Raw genomic sequence first — 21002 nt, 5'->3', positions numbered from 1 at the left:
AAGTTAAACCGAGATTAAAGTTAATCTACCTGTAGAAATAAATATAAGGGGGACAGTTATGTCCATTTCTATCAACGCAGATTAACTTTAATCTCGGTTTAATTTACCTTTCATCTTTTTCTAATTTTAAGAGTTAGATAAATATATAGAAAGTAAGTTAAACCGAGATTAAAGTTAATCTATATTGGTAGAAATGGACATTAGAAAGAGATGAAGAGTGAGTTTAATCGAAGGTTACGGGTTACAGTTTAATCGACGTTGAAAAACTGGCCCAAAAATGATATTTTTCAACAATGTATACATTAGTGACACATCGAATTTGTATCAAGTACGATTATAAAATGGCTGTCGGCGCCGTCGCGTTCTGATCGTCGCGACGTTACCAACGATCGATCATGTTAAAATTATACTCTGCAATTATTTTCAACCGAGGGCTTGTTATCTACTGTTGTGCCGTAACCGGGAGTTGGTGCTTAGGGTCGGCACAGGATTCGGGAATTCCGAGTCGGAGAATGAATTAACTCATCGCACTCTGTGTTTAATAAACTAATTGAAATATATATTTCTTGTGTCAAGTTAACAATTGTCTCAATTACTATTAAGTCCCGATATTTGAGTTATACTTGAGTCGCTTAATGATTATAACGATTTATAATTATTGTGACAGTTATTGTGAGGGTAAATTATGTGACGCATGTAAACGCTTAGATGTTTATTAGCAGCGACTGCCCGCCTGATCTTCCTATTCGGCGGTAAGGCTTTCACACATAAAATCGCGTAAGGACGTAAAACGTAAGCGTAAGAAAATCGACCAATCCCAATCAAGTATTGTGCTGTCTGGAACCCCAATAGGGGAAAATACTTGATTTGGATTGATCGATTTTTTTATTCTTACGTTTACATTCTTACGGCATTTTATGTGTGAAGGCCAGTATTTATAATGTCGGAATCGACACCCTTGCTAACTAGGGGGCTCCCGATGAGTTAGCGTTGACTTCTCGATCGTTGTCAGCGTTTTGCGCTGACCTTCGCATCAGCGCTTTCGGTCATCCTGGAGTTGAACGCTCCTGGTTCCGGTGTCGGTTTGCATCGGAACTATCGGAAGGTCGATTGTCCGATGCAATCGTCAGGTTTTTGGCGGAATTCAAATTCGACTTTAGTTGCTATTCCGGGTCGGATTACCTATTGGAGGCAACTCGGTGTTGCCAAGTACATTATTATAATTAATCATTATAACGTTGTGCGCTCACAACACTATTGTCATTCTGTATAGTATATCGATCTGTACATATATACATATAACGAATCGGTATTTGAATTTAATTAAAATTAAACATGATAATTAGATTGCGGCACGTTGTTGACTACGAAAATAAATTTCTAAATTAAAGATATCGGAAGGTACATAAGTAACGGAGATTTATAAAAGTAAAGTTACAATGCGCGTATAAATGACTGCGAAGAGATAAATTATTTAGTATTTTATGGAATTACATTGCATATACATATATACAATCTATTTTATTTATATTTATTTGTATTATTATACCAGCTAAATAATATTACTGTTTACAGTACCATTACGTAATTACGTAATGGGAAATTTTGCTTCCTATAGCATCGTTAACTACAAAAATGTGTTTGTACGAAACATATATATATATATATATATATATATATATATATATATGTTTTTTTTCTGTAATTAAGAAAGATTGCTACGTTCAATTATAGATGATTTTTTTCTTTTGATTTTAATGCATGAAATAGAAATGTAAAATATAAAATTATCGGTCAATTTTCTTGTGGTATATTCTTTTTTGTATATTCTGTAATTTTACGTACATATATTATTCATACTTCTCTTTTCTTTTGTCGTTCTAAGACCAATATATTAGAGGATTGGCAGATGTTATAGGTTTTATAGATATATAGCTTTATTGGTGTAACTGTTAAATTCGCGACAATGTAAAATACATACGATATAATAAAAAATAGATAAAATTAAAAATTATAATGTTTTTGATTGAGATGACTTCGTTTCAAAATCAGGTTCGTCCATAACATGTTAGTCTTATATTTAAGAACAGATTATTATATATTTTGAAAAATAATACACATATATATGTCTTTAAGATATGCATTTCAGTATTATTATCTCATCAATATTATTGAAATGTGATAATTAAGTAAAATATTCTCAGCCAAAATAAATTCATCAAAACTTGCCTCTAGAGCGAAATTCGCCACTTCGACTGAATGTAACGTGACAAGGTTTTATTTTTTTTATATTAATATTTAATATTTAATACGTAAGACTACTCTTTAGTCTTTACGTGCACGGAAAAAATGATGATTAGACTCCATTAGCTAACTGAAAATAATCTTGTTAATTTAACAACAGTACTAATAAAACAAACAGGTCCGTGCAAAAGGGAGTATAGCGGATGCATATTAAGGGTGAAATTTCGGTAAAAATATAACTATTTTCTATTGTTTTCAAATTAATAGATATTTATTTAAATTATAATTTGTATGCAAATTAATTTTGTTTCCATCTGCTTTTCATCAGCTTTACGAGTATATTTTACACTGTATAGATATAGGTAACTGTAGAATTTGATGAGAGAAGTTTTAGTAAATTAAAATCGTACTTACAATCTTCAATGTTACAAAAAGAATTAAAGAGTAAACGCTTGTACAATATTATTATTAATTGAAAATGAAATAACAAAAGATTGTAGTTTTAATTCTTTAATTACATTATCAGTTGGGTCGAAAAAGTTTTTTAGTTTATTATAGAATTATAAAATTCTATTTGTGTAATTCTATTTATGTTTTCACAATTTTGTGATATTCTGCTTTTCTTTTTAAAAATGTACTTATTTATAAATAAGTAATTTTAAAATTATATTGTTTTATTATATTAATTTTCTTAAAATAACTTTTTAAATACTAAATTCAGGTAAAAAGTCCCATCCTTATCTTTGCACGGTCCTGAAAATAAATAACATTTTTCTTAAACATGACAAGAGAGCATGATATTTATAAATTAATAAGATTATTTTCAATTAAGACTGCTGTTAGCTAATACTGCCAATGTAACATTTATTTTTTTTCTTTGCGTACATACAAAATGTAATTTTTTACAAAACGCGAATTTACGCGAATTCGCGAAAGTTGCTTTTGCGACTTAAATCTCAATCAACTAACACCGCATGGAATAATATTGTATAACATATATTTACACGTGCACGCGCGTATGCTTGTCGTTAGAAACGTTTCGCATACCGAAAGGCACTTTGTAACCGACTTCAAAAAAAGGAGGTTCTATATTCGGCGTGTATGTATGTATGTCCACGATTTTCTCTAAAACTACTGAACGGATTTAAATGCGGTTTTCAATGACCTATAGACATAGAGCAATTCTCCAGGTTTTAGTACATAAAATATCGCGCTAGAATATCAGGGTATACGGAGCAGTAAGAAAATATGCGATAATAATTATTCATATTAATTTAATGAAGCATTAAAAAAGTATAAAATAAATTTGTTTTTTTAAATAGAACCGACTTCAAAAAAAGCTCTAAAAGGTATTTAATTGAAAAAGCTTTAAAAAGTATGAAATAATTGAAAGTATTAACTTTTAAGAATTCCTTTCAATTTTTTGAAATTGGTGCAAAATTGTAATAATACTTGTAAGAATTCCTTTCAATTTTTGAAGTTGGCGCCAAATTTATTTAGTAATTATTACGTTGGCGCCGACTTCAAACAAATTGAAAGGCAATGAAAGGGATTCTTAAAAGTATAATTATTAATTTTGCACCGATTTCAAACAATTGAAAGAGATTCTTAAAAGTTAATACTTTCAATTATTTTATACTTTTTAAAATACTCTTTCAATTTTTTTTAAATTTTTTAAATACCTTTTAGAGCTTTTTTTGAAGTCGGTTCTATTAAAAAAAAAATTTTCTTTTGGTAAGAAGTTTTCCGTCGCGCGTGACGTTCGAAAAAGTGGTGTGCCGGTGTGTGTACGCGTTTCTCGATCTATCCCCTCTCAAGGGCGGCCGCACGCCTGTTGGCTTGGCTCGGCACTCGACACCGCTTCTCTCCCACCCCGGCCGGCGACGTGCCAGCCTGCTATGGCGATGTTTACAGCGTAGTCACGGTAACGGCTCGTCAGGCTCGTGTGATCAGTCGGTGGTCCGTCGTGCGTCGGGTAACAGTGGGCGCGTTCGCGCTGTATATCGAATCGGATTGTGTTTCGCGTCACGCCGTCACCGTCACCGTCACCCGCGGACCGCTATTCTCCCCAACCCCGTCTCTCGGTACGTTGACGGCTGCGGGCTGTCCGACGATCGGCCAAACGGACGGAGTTCGACGAGACGGAAAAACGGTGGGCTTGAACGTTTGGAAAAGTGCGCGCGCGATGTTACATCGATGCGTTTCTCTCGCTTAACGCATGGATCTCATTTTGTATGGATTAGAACTTATTGTTAGAGGATCGATTTCGTGACGAGTTCACGACCGGTACTCGATTTCCGAAATGAAGTGCGTCGAATATCAAGCAATAATCGGAGTGCCAGCGAAGCGCGAATTCCGTCGTTCGCGCGGATAAGTGTGCGCGTGCTCCGAATCGGTCGATTACACGAATTGACACGAAATGTTACAATGGTGCCACGTGAACTGACAGTGACCGTGCGCGAGGGTGATTGACGGGACAATCGAGGGCATCGAGGCGTTCGAGAATCCGAGTGTCGCGAGAGGGAGAGAAGTAGCGCGCGAGGGGGTGCTTCGCGAAACGACGTGAAGTTGGCGCGGTAATCACGTGACTGCGCGGCGGGAAGGCCCGCGAATTCGCGAGAGCGAGAGATAACGCGCGCTCGCCGGCGTGTCGAATTGTTAATGGTCCGCGCGTTTTTGCTCGCGGGACGAAATGAGGGTGGCGACGGAGCGGCGCGGCCGTCGATGAGCCCGAAGGATCGTTGCGCGGATCCCGCGGTGGTGGAACGTGGGGGCCCGTGGCCCTGCAAGTCCGTTAGCAGCCCCCAGGCTCGTACGCCGCTCACCGTCGCCGTCGCCGTCGGCCCGGGCATGATGCCACGAGGTCTGCCGACGACGAGACGTGGCCTGCAGGCGCTGGCGCTCGTCATCGCTACCGCCTACGCCACGATTCTCCTCTACCAGGCCGTCGCACCGCGCCAGGTAATTAGAACGATCGTTATCGTCGCGTTATCTCCCCAGATCCCCCTGCTGTCCCGGCGACGCGGACTCCAGTCCTGCGACGCCTGCGTTCGCCCGCCAGCCAAAACCGAGTCGAACGAGATCGTTTGAATCCGACTGACAACGTTGGCGTATACTTATATATATATATATATATATATACACATATATGTATATGTTGCTTGAAATTACTCAAAATCAAAGGGTTGGGTCTTTATTTAAAATGTAATAAAAATGTTAATCAATTTTTATTAACTTCAACTTATGTCGAGAAGTGGACTTGGTTTATAAAGTAATTTAACTCACTCATACCTTTTATGCAACCATACTTACTCCTATCTACTCTTCCTTACTCTAACCTCTTTCTGTTTCCATAATTATTTCAACGCCTTTCCTTTAGCCCTATCTAATTCATTATTCCATATTTTATCTATTACTTCTTCCTCATTCTATAAATCAATCTTTGGTAAAGTCATAATTCTCTATATAATGTCTATTGTCTAATGCTATCTCTTACCTTGTCCGCAAAATAATTTAACGTGACGTATAATAAACGATGAATAATCGTATAAACGATGAATAATCTACGGATCATCGAACGTTTCTATTTCGTCAGAAATATCAAAAATTTATGTTTTGTTTGCAATTTTATTTTTAGTTATTATTTAATTTGGGCACAATTTTTAGGAAAATTACCATAAAACATTAACAATGATTTTAAAGATTTCGGTTTTTTCTATGAAAAAAAGAAAAGCACTAAATACTGCTTTTTGTTGTTTAAAAGCTCACAGTTCAATGTAAATAATATTTTTGCATTTACATATGTGTTAGTATCATGTATTTTTAATTTATATCACTGTACAATTAATAAATAAATTATAACTGAAATGCATTTAATCTAGTCTAAAATTACTTTTTATTTTTGTAGGACTGTTTGCAAAAGTACAGTTTAAAGAAATTAATCAATTATTCAATTTACAATAATTTACACGGCTTATATTGTCTATGAAAAAGACTCGTTTAAACATAACGTAAGTAATACGTAAACGACTCATGTAGATGTAATCTTGAAATTTACGGCACAACCTTGCTTGAGATGTCGGGTTGTCGTCGCCGCATACCTACCCTTGATGCGACAGATAAGTTTGAAGTTTTAGATTTGTCTCTGAGCGAATGTAGAAAGAAGAGAGCTTCATGCATTTAATACATTCCGTGGTTAAAATTAAAATAAATCTGCGATATATCGTCTATTTGCCGCAACAATTAATGACACATTCAACAAATAAAAAGTTTTATAGAAAATGAGGTTGAATGTTTTGAATCATTAAAATTTTGTAATATTATATTTAAATATTATTTTAGTGTAGGATAACTGATTGTAGAGGAATAAAAATATCTAACTATAGGTATATCAACTCTTCGTTCAGTTCTCATCATTCTTTTGCAGTTATGTCGTTGTAGCAAATCAGCGATATGATAGTTTTTATAATTTTACTCACACTCGTTCAAGTTACATTATATTAAAAGAGAAAAGATGCCGTTTTTTGATAAGATCCATGCGCGTTAAAAGCATCTAAGTTCAGTTATAGCTTTTTATTATTTACTTAATTATGACAATGTTTACCTGAGAAACTGATGACGTGAATGTTGCGCATCAATGCTTTAGTCACAGATATATGGTATTCAAAAATATTCGGACATTGATAGTTTTTGAATAATTAACATTTAAAAGTAAATGCATTTTTACAAACTTGGTTGAGAGAGTAGCGTAAATTAAATAACAAAATATTACATTCTCAATTAATATTAAGTAGATTTTACTTTTTATAGGGTTCGAAATTAAAGCTCAAAGAAACATTGTGAAGATATTTAATGTTAAGAATAGACAAATTCATAGAAAAATTATTTTTTTTTATACCTTTGTGGAGAAAAAAATCGAATCCAAATCGGCACAACAAATTAAGTGTTAATGCGGAACATTATAATTATATTTTCATAATAATCAGTTATCTTGATATATTATATCAGTTACTCGGTTAATATTAATAAAAGACATCCTGTTTTATTAAACGACATTGTGTCCATGAAAGTAATTTGATGTCGTAAGAAATATTTTTCAATCCTTTCTCAATATATTGGCGCCGTGCGCCGAGGAAAGTCCTCCGCAGGAGAAACTCACGCATTTTTCTCTTCATTTTAATAATATATTCTGGTAATTGTGTGTCGCAGTGGGTCGACGAGATGAACGTGGCGGAAGTGAATAGCCGAAGCGTGATAGTGGAGGTGCCGGCGTTGAGAAAGTTAATCAGCGAGGAGTCGGCGGTGACGCCGCCGGTGGCGACGGCGACTATGGCACCGTTCGCCACGAATCTCGACGACGTGTTTATCAGCGTGAAGACCACCAAGCACTATCATCACTCCCGCTTGCCGGCCATCGTCGATACGTGGTTCCAGTTCGCCAGGAATCAGGTGAGCCTCTTTAAAGCCGCGCTGATTGCCGTGAAATGCCGATATTCCGGATTTATTAGCGTCGCTCGATCACCCCGTTTCTTGTGCTCCGACAACCTCGTTACGAATATAGCCCGATCGACTGAAAATAATGAAGCTTTCTGAGACTGTTGTTCAATAACTGGGTTACCTTCCGATATGTGATTTATGTATCCTTTATATTTATTTTATTCATAACGGTATACATTAATTTTATTACCACTTTTGATAAGTTTTACTTGCTTTATAAACAGTTGAGTGTATTTCGAATTTTCGATGTCGCTCAGCATTTGCAAACTTCGAACTACCTCGAATCTACTTATTAATAACGTATAATTAAATACAACCGCTTTTCATTTTCCATTTATATAGACATTTCCTTATTACTAAATGTATTGAGTAATATTTTCAATGTTAAAGTTAGTTTTTACACGGGTGCAATATTTTTTCTGATAAAAAATACCTGGTATTTAAAAAAAAAATTATTTTTGAGGAATATTATTCGTTATTACTCGATTCTATTTGTTCGTTATTACTCGTGAAGAGAACAGAGAACGCGGATGAGAACCATAAGAATTAATCGTGTTAAAATGTGATAAATGCACGCACAGTCTTATCGCGATGTCTCCATCATCGCGAGATTCATCTACGCGCTTTCTTGCAGGGCGGAATAGGCCACACTTTGTACATGACTCGTTGGGCCTTATCCAAGGGTATCGAAGCGTATTCGCGCGTATTTACCGTAGACCGTGTCGCCGATGATCAGCGTGAATTCACGATTTCTCGCGCCGTGGGAATAAGATTCGTTCCACTCTTCCTTCTCTACAATTTCTCATTTGCCTTTTCGAATAATATCGCTGGTGCCGTCCGTACCTTGCGAAAACAAGAGGCGCTATTCCTCGCCAAATTTACGCGATGTTGTTGCTACAGAATTAAATTGATTGGACCGTTTAAACTATAATAAATATACATATAATAGATTAAAATCTTTTTCTTTAAGCGCACGGCACTTACGCTATCTTCATTAGTATAAATTACATATTTGTATTCAGATTTAAATTAATAAATAATTACGTGTATGTACATATGCGCATTATTATATATCTTTATTTTTACAAATTTATTTATCGAAAAACATCGAGTACGTATCGAGTATTATCTAGTACTTGATAGGATTCGGTAGGACAACGAACAAGCATTTTTTGATAATTAATACTAATGAAGAACCTTGAGAATTTCTCATATGCCGGTGATGATTCTTGCGTCGGATAAAGAAACAAAATACTCGTGCATCTCGGCTTCCGCGTCTTTCTGCACTTCGCCGGGTTAATATACCGTTCCTCCAGGTAATTACTACCTGGATTTGCACGAGTTCTCGCGTTTCCTGTAATCTCGGTTGATTTCCTCTACGCTCTTCACTCTTCAGGGAACAAACTTCAGCGAATTCAGTTATGGGTACATTATCTCGCGTTTATTGTTCGCGTTGTTTATGGACATTTTGATTTGACTTCATTCTTCTAATTTTTCATTTCATATCCTCGATTCATTTACTTATATATATTATGTATATATTGTTATATATATTATTATGCGCATTTATCTATATATTATTTATATTATTTCTGGCAATTGGATATTTTCTTATCGAGTCTTAATTTTCAATTGTATAATTGCAACATTCTTTTTATATTATAACGTTCTAAGTCTCCATTTGATCAGTTTAATGTTATTAAATTTTTTTATACTTAATATCGCTATGTTCAAGTTAAGCCTCAAGTTATAAAAATGAGAATACATATCTATAAAAATAAATGTCATTAAAAGTATTTATTACATATTTGTTTTCATATCTTTCAATTACCATGTATTAACAAGAATACAATTTATATACGGTGATAAAGCTCTGCATTTTTGGATGAATTGAATTAAGAATCGATAAGGATTCATATATGCGTAATATACGTCAATGATTTCGAGGAATAAGGATCGAAACAGATTATAAGATTATCCGAATTGTGTCCGCAATGAAAGCAGCATTCGTAATTCTTATGACGTGTCGCGGTGTCTTAATTTGCTTCGTATCTGGATTACTCTTTGCTCCCGTCGATCTCACGCTTTTTCCACGCGTACGCTCGCGTTGCACGTTGCCTGTGACTCGCGTCGGCACGCATTTTCCGCAACGCGAGCGAGAAAAAGTGCGATGAGAATAATAAAAGTCTGTGTACGGCTGTGTACGGTTTGTGGTTCGTGGGAAGATCTCACGATTTACCTCCGACCCTGGACGACCTCCGCGTTAGCCGACTTAGTCCACCCACGAGCACTCTCAACGAACTCACCTTTTTCGTTGTTTCTTTCTCGATAATTAAACGATACGCCACGATCCTGCGAGTCGGCTGGAGCGATCGTTTTTTAATTTGCGTGTGTGAGATCGGGGTTATTATTGATTCTCACGTATTGTTGCTGAAATCCGATGCACTCGGTGCATATAATATTGTATAAAAAAAAAGATTATAATTGTATAAAGGAACTTGTTTATATTGTAAACGATGAGTATTGATTCAAATGATTACATGTTCGCAGCTTAAGCGCATAATTAATGAAATGGTGCACTTGTAAAAGAGAGATGATTCATTATTCATTTAAACACTTATAATTTATAAAATTCACGTACCTATGTTTTAAACGGTGAAATAAGAGTATCCGAAAGAGATAAAGAATTTTGCGAATAAAAAAATTAATCAATAATTTTGAACGATTAGAAAACTTGTTCTTTCTTTCCTTTCGAGATTAGAAATTTACGATCCAATTTACGGTAACTGATTTATATAGGTGAAGATAATAGACTTGAGTAGAAACCCTGCAGCCATCTGCCTATAGGTTCAAAATTATTTGCAATGAGTCTGGAAAATGTAGATCGATTTCTTTAGATATTCCCAAAATTTCCTTAATTTTTCACAAAACAGCCTTAGCAAAAATGAACGTACTTAAGTGCATCATGAGCTTTGAAGATTGATACCATAGCATGGAGTAAAAAAGTATATTAAGTTCCAATTGAAATAATCATGAAATGCAGAATGGCACTTGTTTACTTTTTGACCAAATGTATGAATTATATTTAAATTAGGTATATCTAACAATAAGTTATATTTAAACAGTCTTTTTTAAATAATTACTTTACAAAACTTGTAAATATTATGCAATCAATTGCGACTAATAACGTTATCTATATGTGAAAAGAAATTATCTTAGAAGCTGTGATAAAGAGAAAATTATATATAAATGTTATTTATATAATCAGTTAATAATCTCTTATGGTATTTTGCACTTAACAATTTCAATTTTAGAATACAATTTTATTGTCTTTGGTATATATATATGTTAAAACTCTTTTCTGGAGTCTTAAAATAAGCTTTTATGGGTTTAAGAAAAGAAAAGTACAAGAGTATTGCGTGCAGTAGCGCGCTGTCGAAGTGTTAAGTTTCTCTCCTAAATTGGACAGAGGTGAGCAATAGGTCGCAATGTTTTGATTATTAATACGTCGTATATCACAAGTAATGCGTTTTAATAATGCGCTCCACTGAGGAGGAACATTGATTGCGCATTTATTGTTGGCACAATCCCCATGTTCGCTCCCTTTCTCCCCTTCGCCACCTTACGACGCTGTTAATGACCTTTAATAGCCACATTTATACACCTCGCCACCTACTTCTTTTCTCGTTCTTATGGGCTCGGTGTTTTACGTGGCATGTAATAGGATCAAGTAGTTAATATCCGTTCGTTTAAATCGTTCTCTAGACATCCGCCTGGAAATCCAGCAAACAATTGAGATTTATGTCTTGTTACAAAATCTGGATTGTTATAATAGCAGTAAAGATTACATGCATAATGTATCTGCGAATATTTTTTATACTATCTTAATGTTTAAGAATTTTTAATTCTGATTCTGATAATAATTCATTCGATCAGTTTTTTGAGTCGATATTTTCTCAAAATATATCCAAAATTTATTTGTTATGATTTTGCAATATCAGCTGTTATTAAGTCTGAACAATGAAATATCAAATTAATAAGCTGCTTCCATTACTTCCAAATTACAATTCAAAAGAGTGGTTAAAAGCATTTTCTTTGAAATCTTTTCAATCAAATTTCGGTAATTTTATGCTTAATAAAGATACTTTTTTCGAAATTTTTTTGACTAAGCTTTTTTAGTTGTAACCTTTATTGAGACCGAAAATTCGACGAAATCTTTTCTTGCGCCTTTCTTTAAACTTGATGGTCATGCCGTTCGATTATCGTGTTATTAAGCGGAGGTGTGGACACACATGGTTAGGTACAAATTTTCGTGATTCATAAAAAGAACCCCTCGAGATCTCGAGGGTTGATCGCGGGTCAAAGTCGGGTGTCGTTACTTAGAATGACTCGGCCGATACCTCGGCAATCCCTCAATCGTCGAAGGCCGACCCGCGCCGGTCGGAAACTGGCTTCGGATAATTGGTCGATTACTTTGGTTATTTAAGCAAGTCTTAAAAGGTCCGATGCAATTTAGCGCGGCGCGCCGATGAGAGCTCACTGCGCTTCGGCGAATTATTTCCTCTTAATTTCCATTGCTCTTATTTGCGCTGAGAGTTGCTAGGGCTGCGATTTTCAATTGACCTCCAATTCGATATAATCAATCATTACCGGCAGCATCGGCATCGCCAAACGATAAGTACTATATCCAATTCTCTTTGATTGAAGATTACGTAAAAATCCCGTACGTCTAAAAAAGGATTAGACATAAAAAGACTAAAATTTTGCAAGATTTCGCACGCAAAAATATATTCATTCTTTTGTATAGCGTCAAATATATTTATGTTGGATTTTATTCATTTTTTACTTATTTGTCATCCGTGTTCGAGAATAATTGTAGCACACAATCCGGCCATTCGATATATTAATGGCATATCTAATTAATTATAAGACTTTTGTCTCACATGTCAGAAGTTACGTGTTTCATCAGTGTTATATTAATCAAGCTCAGTGTTACATTAATCAAGCTATTATTTATCTTAACAGGAAATTCGTATATAAATTCATAAACATTTTTTATGACTTATTCTTTTCCTTACGGAAATTGGCAATATTATGGGGAAGGCAATATATGTTTGTTTCGCGTAGGTAGAAACGCAATCGTTAAATTTCTTTTCGTGCTTTTAGGACAAATTCGTCTAATTAGACGTAACGAGCGAGTCTTAATATGATTGTACGCTCTTGACACATTCACAAATGTTGGATACCGTGCGATACGAGCGGAATAACCAACACTCGGGACGGCTCGACGAATTCCCGGGAAAGCTCGAAGATCAGCTTAACGACGGTTCTTTTAAGTATGACATACGTGCGGGATTAATGCAATTATGTCGATGTAATGCGACGCCGGTGCCACTGACGTCATTGCGATACACCCGTCTCTTATTTTTGTACGCGACATTCATTCGTTGCCGGATATTCATGTTCTTTCTGGGAACGCTGACGAGTTCTCCGGGTCTCTCTTTCTCTCTCCCTTTTTTCTCTATCCGCATGCCTCAGATAAACGTGTTACAATTGTAGAGCCTTTATACACGCGCTATTTTTACGTTTGTCACGTTGCACCACGGATATCCGCTATAGCTACATCCGAGATATGCATGCAGGCGAACTTATTGAGGCAACTGCAGTTTATTCTGCTTGAAGCTTGCATAATCCCGATACACATGCGGTCGACTAAATTTGTTCTCAGAGATTGTATCATTGATTAAATCCCGCATTATTTATGTAATGCTTTGTGTGATCAATTCAATATAAGCGAGTTAATTCTATTTTAATTAATGAAACAGAACGCGAGCATTGGCATGTGCAGCGTGCATTTAATGATTGGCCGATATAAAATTTATATAGAGATATTAGGTATGCCTTTATTAGAGATATGCTGTAATTGCGTCGAAATTCTCTACCAAGTTGCGTTCGTGGAATTTTATTAACGTACCAACGTACCGCTTTAGTGGTGGAAATGGCGATCGAATGTAAAATCACGCAACCGAGCATCGCATTTTTTCATGTTCTTCGGTTTTCCCGGTCGCTTATATAGGACCGACGCGATATATCGTCGCGTGAAAATCATCGGGGACAATGCTTCTGACGTCTGGATGCACCACACCTCCTCCTTCGGTTGTTCTTGCTCGTTCACTTCCTGAAGGGAACTACTCCTCCTGGGAACTAAAAATAAGCGACTACTTTAACACGTGCAGCGTACGCTGATCGTAACGTAACGACGCTGCGATACGTACGAGTCCAGATGCAAGTGCCACGGAAAGGGTGTGCGATGCGACAGATACAAATGGGAAGTTTCAGCTCGCGGTGCTCCGAGATAAATTTTCCAGCGCGACGAAATACACGAGAAACTTGAATAGTTCTTAATTGAAAGTATATGCCACTTTATCATTTATCACACGTTCTGGGCATTTTTTCTTTTTTTACTTTTTTACTTTGGACAGCGATTAAAGCAAAAGAGAATTCTAATAATAAGATTTATCTATCTTCTTCCGAAGACATTTTAATTTACAACATACACATTATTTTACAGACCGTAACTAGAAGATGTTGATTATATTTTCAAGTAGTTTTGTAGTTGCGGAAATAGAATATTCTACGTGATATATGCGACAGTGCGAGTTAGGATTATAGAGTTGCTTTTTCTTGTGATTTCTATAAATAAATATAGTTGTTTGTGGTATCGCGCGTATATTTATAACGCAACATTTACATATGATATTTTTTTTAACGAGTGCCCGTTTCTATGTCCCATTTCGTTTTCAAAACTTGTTATGATTTCTATCTCGCGAATACAAAAATGAGAGAGAAGTGTATCGTATTGGCGCAAAGTGCTTTAAGGCTATAAGATAAGATTTATTGCATATAACTAGCGAATGGAGCGATCCACTGCGAAGGGATAAGAAAGGGATTGAAATTTATGATCGATACGTGATGCGTTTGGCTGGATGGTCCGCGGTAAACAATCGAACACGTACGTGCCGTAGCGTGATTATTGCGCCGCATCGGGTATAATCGAAAGTGGTCGCGTATGTATAATCAAAATATAACGAATTTTTTTTGTTTCTATTTGCAGACCTGGTTTTTCACCGACAGAGATGACCCTTACTTTCAAAATCAAACCAGTGAGTACTTGTCAATAATTTCTTACTACTAATCCTTGCGCGATAAAAAAAGATTGTCTAATTATTCGTATTTTTTATTCAAATTTTTGTAAACTGATTTCTAACTTTGTTTAAAAATTTTAAAAATACATTTTTAACGTTTAATTTATATACATGCAGTTCAATATTTCAATAATAAGTTAAATAAAATTAAATATAGTATATAAAATAATTATTATTAATAAACTGAAAGTTATATTTTTTGAGATGGTTGTATGATAATACATTAAATTGTGTCTTTTACTACTTTATAAATTAATTTTTGATTCTAAGATTTATAGTAGGTATAATAGTAAAAGCTACATAAGATGATATTGAGATTTAATTTAGAATCAATTGTGTTTCGCTCGCGGTTGTCACGTTCGGACTTTTCCCAAACGCGAGATAAAATATTAAGAGAATCCTTATTTTTCAAAGCAAAACTATATGTTGTCGTTTGACGAGAGTGTAACATCAAATAATTACCATATATATTTAAATTACAATATTATCGCGCAATATATAGCGATGCGTTTATATCAAGTTTAACTCTTCTCTTTTCTCTTTTATTTTAACCGGTGCCTTCCAAAGACAATATCGCCCTTATTTTTTCATCGCAGAGAATTATCGATTTATCGATTTTTTCAGTATGCAACGCGATTACAATAACACAAACACGGGGTAGTTTCGTATTTTTACATATCATGCGTTACGGTTTCACCGAATGCAATTTTACAAAGAAAAAGTTTACGTGAATAATAACGGATGTTGTAAACGTTGACCAACAATCTCGAAGTCATAAGAACACCTGTCGATGTGCGAGAGCGTAAACATCTCCCGTACAAATGGCTCTATTAAAAAAGAAACTCAAGTGAAGTACGTATATTCCCTATGTAAGACAAGACACGGATAATTACGACGGCGGGCCTTAATGGTCGCCCTCATTTATGCGATAATTGCTGGCGAAACGGGCGCGTGTGCGGGAGCTTGTCTTGTTTGCTCGTAGGAGCCGAGTTGCCTCGTCAATCATTTCGAAAGTTTAGTCATATCCGCGTCTCGGTCGTCCGTTCAGAGAGTCGGGTTAAGGTGCGGTTTATTCGGACAATTACTCCAGGCGTCCTCGAATCGAGGGCACCGAAACAGCGAAAAAGTGCGATATATTTTTTATTTGTTTTACTATTTTATAATCTAATATTACGAAATGCGATCTATCTAAATTTTTTAAGCAAACTAGATACGTTAAATTAATTTTGTAAATTTGCAAACTTAAAGCGTTTGAAAAACAAAAACAATGAGCTTGATTCGCCAGTGAAAAATTAAAAATTTTAACGCAGGTAGCATATGTGCCAGTTGGATCGATTAAAAGCTACCTGAGTTAAAATTTTTAAAGATGAGTTTGCTAAATCTGCTATTGCATATTTTACATCTCAATTTACCTATCGACTAAAATATTAAATAAAACAAGGTTCGAACCCTGGCTGAGATAATACTTTTGCAATAAATTTAATAATTTAATTTAATAAAAATGAGATGCTTATATGTAAGTATCAAAGATTAAATCAATTTAGAAACGACCAAAACGTATAGTCGAAAAAGTCTTGACGATTAATCTGACCAAAACCAATGGTCGAATTGTCACGACATTATATCCAAACGTTGTCGAATATAAAAATAGAGTCTTTCTCAAAATTATTTCGTTATCTATGTCGGCCAATCTTGTTCTTTCGCTTAAAGATGTTCTTTTATTTGGGAATCATATATCGTTTAATTAATATCGCAGCGCGTGTTTAACACGTATTGCATGGATAATTATATACTTGCTGAGTGGACACTGGGTGTCCAATAAAGAGAAATCGATGTGTCGAAAGAAGCAGAGGGCACGTGTGCGAGTTACTTCGATAGGTTCCATGATATTATTCCACATACATGCTAGACCGACCGGTTTGCGAACTCTGCACGCAAGCAAATTACATGAGATCCTGTAATGATCGATAGATCAATCGATCACGTCGATAACCTCCCTAGATGTGAAAATTTAAAGCTTAGTCATCAGGTTCTTGGAATAAATATACGATAATCGTATTAATAAGCAGTTAAATTTTGTTTTAATTATTAATTACATGAAGTTACATTAAATTATTTGTTTGAATTAATTGCATTTTCTTATTTTTAGTTTTTATTTATGTTTCTCTTTCGAAAATTAATTCATTGCATTAAGAAATATGAGGTGCAGTCGTTCTTAATTAACTTTAATATATTAAAATAGAAATATTTTTGCTTTTACTTCAAATATAATTACGTTGATTATTTTCTTTGATATTTAATTTTATTATACAAAATTTGTTAAGTGTTATTGAAATTTAGTGTAACCACACTGGAAAAAAAATTATTTGTAAGAAAATAGATTTCTTTGAATTTAGTTTTTTTAATTCAAAGAAGTACTGGGTAGATTTGAGAAAACATTTTTCTGAGTTTAGAATATTTTCTCGAATCTAACTTATATTTCTTTGAATTAAGGAAAATAAAATCCAAAAATTCTATTTTCTTGCATGAAGTAATATATTTTTTAGTGTAGTTTTAAAATAAAATTCGTATCAAGATTTTATTACTCGTATTATTGAAGCAAATTTTTGTAATACGATGGAAATCGGATTTATCGTTTGCTTTAGTCGCAATGTAAGTTAGTGACGGGCTTATAATAACAACGGCGAATTTTGATCGGCGATATCATTGCTAACCTTACTATGAAGCGCATCCCAATTGCACCCTCAGGCGCGGATGCAGATGACGAGCAGGCGGAGAAAGCGGATGATGAGAAATGGCCAAGGGAGGACGAAAAGATGCACCGGGGAACGTGAATGATGCTCATTGTCAGTGGACGAGGTGAAGAGCAAGTTCTCGTTCGGCCGTTATTTCGGTCATCTGGACAATAACGCTGTCGTTCTTCGAAGATCGACAAGAAAGAAAAGGAAAGAAATTGTCAAGGGAAAGCATCGCAATTACCGAACTTTCACACGCGAGATAAAGAGTATTGGTATTGAGGATTAATTTAAGTGATGAAAGTTGAATAACATATACGACAGTCGTAGGGCACGGTCTTGCGCAGGAAAAGATGAAAGCGCGCGGATTACCGTAGCGCGCGTAAGACGTTTCTATAATAAACTCGATATTATTTCGTACTTCGCTCATAACTCGGGCTACGCATTAGTCACGAGCAGCGGAGGCAGGAGCGTGGGTGGACGCGGGTCCCGAGGAGGATAATATCGGGTACGGAAGGTCGCAGGAGGAGGGATGAGCACGCGAACCCTCGGGCACCGTCCGACATTTGACCTCACCACGCGCTCTGCACCGGTTTGCACCTCCGCATCGGCCATTTCTCATTACCGTTTCTACCTGACTCGAACTCGATTCATCCTGCGCGATTTATTCAGGTGTGGATGCCGAGAACCTCGCGCGCCGCGGGAGATCTCGATCTCGCGCAATGACACCATAGAAAATACCACTTAGAGGAAATTAATTCGATTAATTATTTATTGATTACACGGCATTTGGTTGCTTTTTATTTAAATTGCTTCTAAAGCAAAACCCTTGCCATTTGGAGTTACCCGCCCGTTTTGCTTTTTGTTTAAAATTATAGTTTATGTTGATAATCTATAAATATTAATTATTGTAGTTTAAAGTTAAATAACTGGAGTATTATTTAAATTTAAAATAAAGACTTATAATTGATAAATAATCATCGGAGCTTTATTTAACTTTTTCCCTAGGTGTTTGCAATTCCCCCACTCTCCCCTACATATATATTTCTCCGTAAGTTGGCTAATTTTAAATATGAAATCAATTGTTTTCCTATGTGTTGCGACGTGCCAGTGTGACTCGTAGCCTGTGATTGAGTGCTAGTGCATGTTATTATATATAAGCAAGTCAGTTACGACCGAGACACAAGCTGCGAACGGATGTTAGAAGTGATTCTTTGGATCGGATTGCGAATGGATTTTCACTTTGAATTTCTCTTTTCTTTTACGTATAATTTAATATAAAATAATTATCTTTGATTACGATTAAGAATTACTTGCGATTTGATTGTTTGACAAAGAGGATCCGTGTATACGTGTATGCGTATATCATCGATCGCGATACACCCTCTTTCCGAAAGGATGGTTCTCGCTCCTGAAGAAGCGAGAACCATCAGCTCGAATTAATTAGACCGCCGCACCGCCGCGCCGCGCCGTAGCAGCGGCTCACGAGGATGATTATTAACCTCTTAATTAATTGCACGCCCACCCTACATTCAGCCCTCTTCCTTTGCTTTCAGACAGCCACATGATCAACACCAAGTGCTCATCCTCGCACAATCGGCGGGCCCTTTGTTGTAAGATGTCGGTGGAATTCGACAGATTTCTCGACAGTGGCCGAAAGTGAGTACTATTTTCAGTCTCTAAAAATTCAGCAAATGTGTCACGAATATTATAATATCAGGAAACTTTTCATACAAGCACAGCAAACAATTTAATAGTATTAATTTAATAGTATATTATTATAGATATCTCAGTTTTCTTCGTTGTTGATTTCGTCAGAATTAGTAATATATATGTATATTATTAATATAATATGATTAGATATAATTAAATATAATTGAAAGTATATCCGTATTAAATCTCTTAATATGTGAAAGATTATAGTAATATTGTGTTAAAGTTTTTATATATTACTAATACGGTAAAGTTTAATCGCATATAAGATTTCGAACGTATTTTACTGTGGTATAACTATATTTTTGCAATGATATTCTTGGAATATCGCGTTTTCTTATTACTTACCGGATAATTAATATCGAACGACTCAATAGGTTGATTCTATATCTTTTATGTCATCGGTATGCTCATCGTTTATTAAAATTTACATTTCTGTTTGTTCGAAGTTTCTAGACGTTATTTAATTTGCGCGTCTCTAGTGGTATGTAAATATTTATGGATAAACGCGTTTTTCTCTCTACTTTTTTTTTCGCTAAGGGTCGTGCTTCGTGCTTGCTTTGATGAAAGTCGCGGTTATTTATAAACAGCGCAATTATTATTGCTTTGTAAGTAGGAGCATATTTAGATATATTTCTTTCGCCAATGGTGAGGTAATGATCGACGATTTATGTTTCCGCGTTGGACGATTTGTCGGAATATAGTAAAGAGCTATGGATGATCATTAATTATTAATCGGCGTGATTTTCTTTCAGTTTGATACGATGTAGACTACATGATATTTGTATTATATTTGATTATAATCTAAAGTCTTTATCTTTACATCATATAATCGACTTTGAAAAAGTTATTTAATACAATACTTTTTTAGAATAATTATAAAAAATGTTCTATAAACCGCAAATTATAAAATACTATTTTGTGCATTAATAAATATATCAGATATAATACATGCATATAATATGCAATTAAAATTAAAAAATTAAATTTTTGTCTTTGTTTTCAAATAAATTTTGTTATATTAAAACATATCATATGTGATTTTTTAGAAAAAGTAGGTAATATACAATACAAACTTGTACCTTGTATTTATCGTTTTATCACATCTACCGGGTTAAATTCTAGATATTCTTAATGAGCATTAGAGAAAATTTTTTCCTAAACATAAACAACATAATAAGTATAGTTTGATACAGAAATAGCGCATTATATATGTAAAATGAAACTTGCTGTAGACTGTTATTATTATATCCAGTAATGTGATAAACCATTATATACAAATCGTGATATAGTAGTAATATAGAGCCTATATAATAACGTATCGGATAGCGGTATCCTCTGGAAACTAAAACGGCTTCTCTGCTAAAGTAAAGACTATAGCGATAAAGTGGAAGTTTCTTTCGCATCCGCTTCTGCACTTTATCTCGCTCGTATACCTTACATTTAGCGCACTAATAAGATTATCCACGCAATTGTCTCGCACGGGGTGGAACAGCACCCTATCGCGACTCGTTCTCAGAACAATTATCCGATCTCGGACACGTCGGGTGATCCGATAAGCCCCGAAGCGCAGGACACCCGGCGCGGCGTATCGCCATCCGGACAAATA

The 21002-nt window shown here is 35.2% G+C and overlaps 1 protein-coding gene across 1 annotated transcript; it reads left to right on the top strand.

Moving 5' to 3' along the window:
- Positions 1–4223: 4223 nt before the first annotated feature.
- Positions 4224–19343, top strand: LOC112460186 (beta-1,3-N-acetylglucosaminyltransferase lunatic fringe). Its single transcript, XM_025024775.1, has 4 exons — positions 4224–5205; positions 7453–7692; positions 14855–14903; positions 19237–19343. Exons 1-4 carry the CDS (start codon positions 4906–4908, stop codon positions 19341–19343), a joined length of 696 nt encoding a protein of 231 aa, XP_024880543.1. The 5' UTR covers positions 4224–4905.
- Positions 19344–21002: the final 1659 nt, after the last annotated feature.

Source organism: Temnothorax curvispinosus, unplaced genomic scaffold (genome assembly GCF_003070985.1).
Source record: "Temnothorax curvispinosus isolate PA1 unplaced genomic scaffold, ASM307098v1 QBEX01010373.1, whole genome shotgun sequence".
NCBI lineage: Eukaryota > Metazoa > Arthropoda > Insecta > Hymenoptera > Formicidae > Temnothorax > Temnothorax curvispinosus.
Note: the sequence above shows the minus strand (reverse complement) of the source record. Positions and strands in the feature narration are given on the sequence as shown.